The sequence below is a fragment of the Leptodactylus fuscus genome, chromosome 2, assembly GCF_031893055.1.
Source record: "Leptodactylus fuscus isolate aLepFus1 chromosome 2, aLepFus1.hap2, whole genome shotgun sequence".
Lineage (NCBI taxonomy): Eukaryota > Metazoa > Chordata > Amphibia > Anura > Leptodactylidae > Leptodactylus > Leptodactylus fuscus.
Genome location: NC_134266.1, coordinates 228,660,985 through 228,670,801, shown reverse-complemented (window position 1 = coordinate 228,670,801; position 9,817 = coordinate 228,660,985). Strand labels below are relative to the sequence as shown.

The following is a 9,817-nucleotide window of genomic DNA, read 5'->3' as shown; positions in this document are numbered from 1 at the left end:
TCTTGCTTGAAGCTGGTCCCTGATGTAAAAAAGGTTGGGGACCACCGCCATACACAACCCATAGATAGATGAGAAGAAAATAGACTTTTTTCTAATCCTGACCATCTGAAGTGGTTGTAGCAGGATTCCAATTTATCACCTATACACAGGATAGAAGATAACTTAGTATTTGATCAGACGGTGACTGCAAGCACCACAGATTGTATTACCACCCCAGTGGAGCAATGGTACTACAGGTGCATTGCTTCTCCTCTCATCTCTATGGGACTGCTCAGAACAAGCCCATCACAGTCCTGGGTTATCTCCCGTACAATTAAATTGGATCTGTCACCAAGTAGAAAATTGCACTATTGTCTTTTCTCAATAAGGGATACAATGGCAGGCATAGATTTTTTATTCTATTTGAGGAATCCGCATATTACTTATAAGCAACTACCATACAAAATGGTCTTTGGGCAGCAGACAAATTTCCAAGTCACTTCTTAGGTTCAGCTGTAGACAAAAATAAGAAAGCGTATACTCCCCTGGCCTTCCTCTTCTACCGTTTATTACTACCTTGCCTATAAATCTAGATTCCCGCGAACGCTACCAACATTACTATAATTTAAGTAGCCTCATATGAACTTCACAATTGTATAGCAAGGGCAAGTAAAAATCCTGAGGCCTTCATTTCTTCTTAACCTTACACTTAACCCGAATAAAAACACAAACATTGTCTTGAGCAGAAAGTGATGGCCGCAGGTTTTATTGAAAGTGATATTATCATGTAAGAAAACTTGGAAAAATACAATGTTATGGCCAGGAGTAAAAGATAAGATGAGTAAGATAGCACATTCGAAAATATGAGATGGAATATTTAGATAGGACTCAGTTCACATTAAGCAGTGTGTTCACAACATGTAGGTAAGTAACAAAATATATTGTACCCAAAGGGTTTTTCTGGGATTAAAATTTTGATGTCTGAGGATATCAATTTCAAATTAGTGGGGGTTCGATACAAGGGACTCAGCTGTTTGAAGAGTCTACTGTACTCACTAGTACTACCATCTCTTCCCTATTACAATGATATGACATTTATTGGTCAGAAGTTACAAATGCAGTTCAGTCCCATTCAAGTGAAAGGGGTTGAGCTTCAATAGTAGCAAGTAGAGATACACAATATACACAATATATGGCACTGTGCTTGGCATTGGTCAAGAGGCCAATCTTAAAGAGGTTGTCCAAGATAAAAATTATTTTTTTAAATTAGGCCAAGTAAGGTGAAAAAAAAAACAACAAAAAACATACTCACCTGACCCGGATTCTCCAGTGCCTCTACAATACTGCTGCTTGGCTGTCTTCTTTTGCCAGAAGTCTTCACCGGCTCAATGCTTCCATATGCCTCAAAACTGCTTTAGGTACACGTCCACGCCAAACTCTCCTCCTATCTTTCATCCAACTTACTCTTTGACAGACTACAGTCAGGCTTCAGAACTCATCACTTCAAAAAAAACTGCCCTATCCAAAGTCACTAACATCCTTCTAACTGCCAAAGCCAAGCGCCATTACTCTGTCCTCCTCCTCCTTGACCTCTCCCCTGCCTTTGATACAGTCGACCCATCCCTCCTGTTAGAAACTCTCTCATCCCTTGGTATCTCAGACCTGGCTGTTTCTTAGATCTCCTCATACCTCACCAACTGCACATTCAGCATCTCCTACTTGTGCACCATTTCCTCAGCATGCCCTTTCTGTCGGTATCCCCCAAGGCTTCATCCTCGGACCCTTCCTGTTCTCCATCTACACCCTCGGCCTAGGCTAACTCATAGAATCTCATGCTTTTTATTACCATTGCTATGAAGATGACACTCAAATATACCTCTCTGGACCAGATGTTACTTCTCTGTTGGCCAAATTTCCCAAGTGTCTAGCAGCTATAGCCTCCTTCATCTCCTCCTGCTTTCTAAAACTTAACATGGAGAAAATAGAGTTCATCATCTTTGCTCCACCTCATACGGCCTCTCTACCAGACCCATCTATTACAGTTAATGGAACCATACTTACCCCTGTCCCACAGGTCCACTGCCTTGGGATAACCCTGGACTCTGACCTATTGTTCAAGTCGCATATTCAAACCCTCAACATCTCCTGCTGCCTCCAACTCAAGAACATCTATCAAATCTGCTCCTTCCTCACCCCTGAAACCCCTAAGACACTGCTTAGACTACTGTAATATCTGTCTCCATAGCCTCCCTGCAAGTACTCTTGACCCCCTCCAGTCCACCTTAAACTATGCTGATTGCTTAATACACCTTTTCCCTGCTCTTCATCAGCCACTCCCCTTTGCCAATCCTTTCACTGGTTACCTGTTGCCCAGCGAATAGAGTTTAAAATACTAACACTGTCATACAAAGCCATCCACAACCTGTCCCCTCCATTTATTTCTGTCCTAATCTTCCGCTATCTGCCCATACCTAACCTGCGATCCTCCAAATACCCCCTACTCCGCACTGCTCTTATCCGCTCTTCACACAACCAAGATTTCTCCTGTGCATCCCCCATACTCTGGAACTCATGACCAAAACACATAAGACTGACCCCCACAATCACAGGATTCAAGAAGACCCTGAAGACTCATCTTTTCAGGAAGGCCTACAACCTCCAATAACACTATCGTCACCACATCACCATCTGAACAGTCTCTCCCCTCACCACCTGTCTCTATCCCTCTTCCCTCATAGACTGTAAGCCCTTGCGAGCAGGGCCCTCTATCCCACTGTGCCAGTCGGTCATTGTTAGTATTATATTTGTATGTATATTTTCTGTACTGTATGTAAACCCTCAAATGTAAAGCACCATGGAATTAATATAATAATGTACAGCACCATGGAATTAATATAATAATGTACAGCACCATGGAATATAATAATGTAAAATACCATGCAATATAATAATGTAAAGCACCATGAAATATAATAATGTACAGCACCATGGAATTTAATAATGTAAAATACCATGCAATATAATAATGTAAAGCACCATGGAATTAATGGTGCTATATATAAATAAACAATAATAATAATGATAGGCTGCTTGTGCCAACATTAGAGACTTGGGTGGCCTTGTTATCATAGCAAACTTGTTAAGCAACCCATGCGATCTTAAGAAAATAATTACTCCTTAATATTATTTCTATATGGTTAGGGACCTCACTTCTCCCCATACAGAGAAATATCATCTCTGTGCTTCAAGGCATTTCATATGTAACCCTTTAGTGGCCTGTGGTTCTCATGTACCCTAATCTTAAATATATTACTTGGTATCAGATGAAACATGCCATTAGACAAAGTGCTATTGGGATGTAGCATAGGCAAAGCAGCTGAACCTTAGAACATTTTCTTATCTTAGGGCCCCTTCACACGGTGTAAGCACTCGGCTTATTGCGAGCCGTTCACGCGAGCGCTTCTAAACACTTCCCATTCACTTCAATGGGAGCGCGCGAGTGCTTACGCCGTGTGAAGGGATGTGGATCGTCTGTGACCCAACCAAACAAATACTGGATGTTTGCCCTATGGATCGGTGACCAATAGTTGAGTCTTGGAGAACCTCTGATAGCATAAAACTCACAATAATGTACAAATAATTGAAAGACTTGTTAATACTGAAGATGATCTAAGCATTTAGACCAAGAAATGTTCAAATTCTAGGCAAGATATCAAACAAGATGTTTCATAGATTAAATGTGTACAGTAGTTTTATGCTTGAAGAAGCAAACACTTATAACACACTTCACTAATGCTTAGGAACTGGCCTTCTCTGATGGAGAGTGTAGCATTTCTGATGTTTGATAAGAATCCACCCTCCAGCTGACCCCAAGCAAGGGGTAGAGAAGGGACAGACTTTCTCAGGGGCTCCTCCTTCCAATTTTTTTCCTGATTTTCATTGTACTATATAAATAGTAAAATATGAGATCTAGTTCCTTTCAAAAAAGCAGAGGACACAATTTCCCAAATTTTTCCAATTTTTATGAAATGATTAGACTATGGGAGCTTCGTTCCGTAGCCTTTACAAGGGCAGTTTTTGTGGAATTTTTTGCAACCCTTTTATTTGTTATGTTTGGTTTAGGTTCATCTTTAAATTGGCCAGGAGCTCCTCCAAGTGTGCTGCAAGTCGCCTTAGCTTTTGGCCTTGGCATAGGCACTTTAGTTCAAGCTTTTGGTCATGTAAGTGGTGCCCATATCAACCCAGCTGTAACCCTGGCATTCATGGTAGGTTCTCAGATCTCCTTCCTGCGAGCAGTCTTTTATGTAGGAGCTCAGTTACTGGGCGCAGTGTCTGGAGCCGCCATTCTTCAAGGGCTTACTCCCTATGAAGTCAAAGGGAATTTATCAGTAAATGGGGTAAGAAATTTTATTTGATGTCTTTGACTGTATTTTTGATGGGTCAAAACTACAACAAGCGATGGGGCACTACTGAAAATTAATCTCTACCATTGACCACCGTGATAATTGACAATTATGTGTGTTACTATGGCGGGTTACACTTATTCATGATACACAGAATATAGAAAGCACAATTATCTAAGCCCAACTATTTGTATTAGTATATGCATTGCACATAGGTGATAGAAGAAAAATAATACATTTTGTGGGCACCCCTTTGGGTGGGCTATAGGGCAAACTTTGGCTCAATGGTAGATATACATAGGGAATGTAAAAAAATTAATTAGTCTTTTATACTTGCGTTATATTGATATGTTATATTTCTCTTTTTATACAGTATATACATCTTGTAAATCGTCTGTTCTTTTACAGTTATTTAACAACACAGAGGCCGGGAAAGCTTTTGCTGTTGAGGTTTTTCTAACCCTTCAGCTAGTCTTATGTATATTTGCATCTACGGACGATCGAAGGACAGATAACGTGGGTTCCCCAGCTTTGTCTATTGGACTTTCAGTGACACTTGGGCACCTCCTTGGTGTAGGTACCAGAGCTTGTACACAAGAAATGCTGAAAATTTTATAAATCACAGAAAATGTGTATTTATTATACTTAGTGAGGCATGTGCAAAGAGCATATAACATCTAGTAGGAAGAAGTCTTACAATTTACCTAATAGAAATCTAAATCCTTCCATCTTGTGCTTTAGTCTTGTGTTTTAATGGATCTCTTCTTAAGTTTCAATAACAAGTCAGCTTAGCCATGATTAGATATATAATATTTATATTGCTTACTTATATAGTTATACATGTTCCGCTGTGCTTTACAGACCTCCAAATAGGGCTCACAATTTACATATGGCATTGTCTTCTCTTTCTATATTTTCAAACTATGTTTTTATTTAACAATATCCAAGTGTATACAACATTTATTAAAGATGTAAGAAAGAAGTAGGTAAGATGGTCAGGAGAAACACAAGGAAAATAAGTGAAAATTATCTAGATCATAGGTTTTCTGGTTTTCATCCGGTATCTAGATCATAGGGTTCTTGGTCTTCATCCAGTATTTAGATCATAGGGTTCTTGGTCTTCATCCAGTATTTAGATCATATGGTTCTTGGTCTTCATCCAGTATTTAGATCATAGGGTTCTTGGTCTTCATCCAGTATCTCTAGATTCATAGGGTTCTTGGTCTTTATCCAGTATTTATATCATAGGGTTCTTGGTCTTTATCCAGTATCTAGATCATAGGGTTCTTGGTCTTCATCCAGTATTTAGATCATAGGGTTCTTGGCCTTCATCCAGGATTTAGATCATAGGGTTCTTGGTCTTCATCCAGTATCTCTAGATTCATAAGGTTCTTGGTCTTAATCCAGTACCTAGATCATAGGGTTCTTGGTTGCCATTAAGTAAATTAACATTAGTTACATTCAATAAAGAGCACATATACAGTTAGCTCTTAAAGAATATTTGTGGTCTTGTTCTCTTAGCCTAAGTCTGTCTAAAAGGTTGTTTCCATCATAGTTACAGAAATTTTCTTTCTTACTTTTCCTCTTGGCTAGAACCCACACATCTACTCTAGATATATCTCCAGCTGAGATGAAAGTAATGAAGAATACATTTGCTTTCTTTAGCACCTAGTCTCCAGGCAGCCTAGCCAGACAAAAAATTAAACTGGGCATATTTTTGGAATTATTTTGGACAAAATATGTTATATATGGTATATGTGGTATATATGTGTACTTGAGTTATTAGCATAGCTTCACGTTGATGTGGAAAGAGAGTCAAAGTGACACAAGAGCATCTCCTGCAGAACAGTGCCATCAATGCTGGAACGTATTCTGCTTCTTACATGAAGTTTGTGCTCCACTTGCATATCACTTTGTCCTATCAGTAACCACTATCTCTGTACTGTATGTACAATCATAAAGGGCAGGTTGTCACTAATAGCTCCACCTCCTTGATTTCTCAACATAGAAAGAGCAGAGATTTCAATGGATAAAAAACAAGTTATATTGAACTTTTCACACCAACCTATATATCAATCTGCTTATCTCTTCCTGCTCTATGACATGCCACCTACAGATTATACTGCTTCGTTCTTGCGCCAGATTCCCTTTAAAATAGATTGTTATTGTATAGGTCTCCTTGACATGACCGTGTTTAGTGTACGGGTCAGTGAAGTGGTATCCATGTGTCATCCGTGCTTTTCATTGACCCATATATTAAAGTGAATGGAACGTGTCACATTATAGAAAGGTATAGGACCTGCTACATATTTTATGGCTCTTTACTATGGCCAGACACACAGTTGCAAAAGCTACGGCTGAGTGTGTCCATACTGTGATCCGCAATTGCGGACTGAAAGTACAGTCATGTGAATTAGGTCTTAATATAGATAGAAGACAAGTGTCAAGTTATAGTTTGTGCAAAAGAAGATTTTTGCCATCATTGAAAATATTACATTCAAATATTACATGGACAAACCTGGAGACAAAATTAAGAAATTGTGAAATCGTACATTTTTTTTTACTTTTTACCTTGATTTTGAAACTGTTCATCACTTGTGTCTATTACAAGGAATTACTTTGGATTTTGATACCTTGTGCGGCTCTGTCTTCAAGGGTTGTCACTAACTATCCACATTCTTATTTTAGATCTATTACACAGGTTGCTCCATGAACCCAGCAAGATCTTTCGCGCCCGCGGTAGTAACTGGGATTTTCAATGCTCATTGGGTAAGTCTGCTCTTTTAACTTTTTCATTGTGTGACCGAAAGTGATTTGGAGATTCCACACCAGGAGATGGGTTGGGTTGTTGGTTTATCCAAGTTGATAAGATAATTGTTAGGTTATTATAGTCCTAGTCATTATGTAATTGTATAATTACAAGTATCAGACATTTATATTGTTGTGTAAAGACTCTCTGGGATGAAACCTCTATCTTCCTTGTTGTGCGGTAATGCTTTCCTAAGTCTATCTAAAGAACATTGCTTACATTTTGATGGGATTTTACTTTAGTATATCTGTTCACAGTGAGCTAAAATTTTATGTTTATCAAGACTGTCTCCTTGGAGGACACAAAGTGAAGAATCCATCTGGTTGTTTACTTCTTAATGCATCATTTCGAACACTGTTTGGCAGACAGGTTGAATATAAGACTTTGAGAGCATTCCTCTTATATTCTATACGGACATCGATATTCACTCTGCCGTCCTGGTAAAACTACTCTTGAGAGGAAATGGATTACAGAACCTAGTAATGCAACTATTTTACTGTTTTCGGTGTGTTATTTTCTACAGCCACCTAAAGTTCTGCTTGTCCTTCCTGACAAGAGTTAAAAAGTACCAAGTAATAACATTATATTGTAGTTGATAGGGAACAGTCAATTCACTGTAAAAACACTATAGTGTAAGAGCCTGGCTCGAAAAAGCTGAGAGGTTTGTGTATACTAAGTGAGCTCAGGTTAGAAAGTAATAGCATGAGTAGTTGGCTGTACTTCTTGAAAGTTTCTTCTGGCTACCTTGTAAGTCCTGGTTCACATCTGCATTCGGTATTCCATTCTTGAAGTACTTTTCTCTCCACATGGCTTGTGCGGATACCACGTGGAAAACACAAGAACCCTAGTATAGTCTATGGGGTCCATGTGCTTTCATTGCTCACCACTTTTTATTGCGTTCGATATTCAGCTTGGGGGTTCCCAAGCCGACTCCCCGAATGGAATACCGAACGCAGATGTGAACCAGGCATAAGTCTATGTCCAGCCCTTTATAGAGCTCTGAAACATCTGTAGCCATCACTGGAAGAATATGCAAATCTGTCTTCTATGATGTAATTAGGAAGTCAGCTGCTGCCTCAGTGTTGCAAACCAATAGAGGGAGCTCACTGGAATGTGCAAGCCTGTCTTCCCTGATGTAGTTAGGAAGACAGAATTCCAGTGAAATAACCCAAAAAAGGCTGCTCCCTTTCGCATCATGCTCGATCTTTCAAGAGGCCTTTGTTTTGCAATGGCCATCACTGTCATCGTGGAGTTTAATAAATAGTTCAGTGGTGGACATACCATATATTCAGCCTGGACAATGGGAATTAAAAAAAAAAAAAAAAAATCTTCCACAAATGCCTAAAACTTATATTTACTATTTTTGACATTACTGTAATTCAATTTACTGCGAACCTGGTGTTGCGACTATTCCCAACTCATTCTAGGGCCCTATGAGTTGTAACTCTGCAGCTAAACAAACAGAATATTTTTATTACTGCATATACTAGAGTAATAAATAATCATATTTTTACCTATATCGTTCACAGGTATTCTGGCTAGGACCAATGTGTGGAGCCACTTTAGGATCCCTGATGTATAATTTTATATTAATTCCGAATACAAAGACCTTCTCAGAGAGAATAGCAATCCTACGAGGGGAGCTGGAGCCTGAAGAAGACTGGGAGGAGCGTGACATGCGGAGAAGACAATCAGTAGAGTTACACTCGCCTCAGACAATACCAAGAAGTGGGATGACTGAAAAAGTTTGAGTAAAAGAAAAGCTAAGATGGCATTCAATAATCCTGTCATTGTGTTAGTGCAGGGGTAAGGAACCTTCGGCTCTCCAGCTGATGTAAAACTACAACTCCCAGCATGCATACTTGCTCTGCTGTTCTTGGAACTCCCATGGAAGTGAATGGAGCCTGTTGGGAGTTGTAGTTTCACAGCAGCTGGAGAGCTGAAGGTTCCCTACCCCTATGTTAGAGGAAGGAACTTCTAAATCTGTACCCCATCTAGTCACAAGTATATTTGTTTATATTGACTAGATAGTCGTAACATCTAATATATGTTCATCATATAGGACATGAACACAAGTAAGAAAAAGTGTTTGGTAAATACCAAAATTAACCAACATTTCATTTTTACTTGTACAGATATCACTAGTATGTCTATCAGTATTGTATCTAACACAGTGGTCCCATAAAGGGAATCTCCACTTTGGACAAACTCTACTTATTAGAGGAGTCCCGTGACAATAAGCTGACAACTAAGTATCTCCGTACTGATACCCCATACATGTTATCTCCATCAAAGGGGAAAAATGAGCATTACAAAGTGCTTACTCAAAGTAATGGGATGTCTATGTATTGCAGGAGGGGGCGCTGAATAGGGAACACCCCAACAAATTTCCTGAAGCGGAGAAATCCTCTAGATAACAAAGGCCTCTGGTTACAATATATTCAACTTAGGGTGCGTTCACATGGTGCCTCTCACTCTTGAGGAGTTGTGCTGTCCTGCATTACACAGAAAACTCATTGATTTGAATGGACACTGTGTTATTCCTTCATTCTTCCTGGGGTGGCGCTGTAGGGAAATTGAATACTTACTGCCAGGTTTCTTTACAGATTGGAACTGATCCCTCAGC

General features: G+C 39.4%; 1 protein-coding gene across 1 annotated transcript; it reads left to right on the top strand.

The window, feature by feature from the left end:
* The first annotated feature begins 4,007 nt into the window (after nucleotides 1-4,007).
* LOC142193880 (aquaporin-2-like) lies at nucleotides 4,008-8,942 on the top strand. Its single transcript, XM_075262893.1, has 4 exons — nucleotides 4,008-4,376; nucleotides 4,791-4,955; nucleotides 7,071-7,151; nucleotides 8,721-8,942. Exons 1-4 carry the CDS (start codon nucleotides 4,008-4,010, stop codon nucleotides 8,940-8,942), a joined length of 837 nt encoding a protein of 278 aa, XP_075118994.1.
* The last annotated feature ends 875 nt before the right edge of the window (nucleotides 8,943-9,817 follow it).

Bases quoted from the DNA above. Each gene is read 5' to 3' on its own strand.
- LOC142193880 (XM_075262893.1), top strand. From the start codon at position 4,008: ATGATTAGACTATGGGAGCTTCGTTCCGTAGCCTTTACAAGGGCAGTT. The intron at 4,377-4,790 runs GTAAGAAATTTT...GTTCTTTTACAG, and splicing joins GGAATTTATCAGTAAATGGG to TTATTTAACAACACAGAGGC. The intron at 4,956-7,070 runs GTAGGTACCAGA...TTCTTATTTTAG, and splicing joins CACTTGGGCACCTCCTTGGT to ATCTATTACACAGGTTGCTC.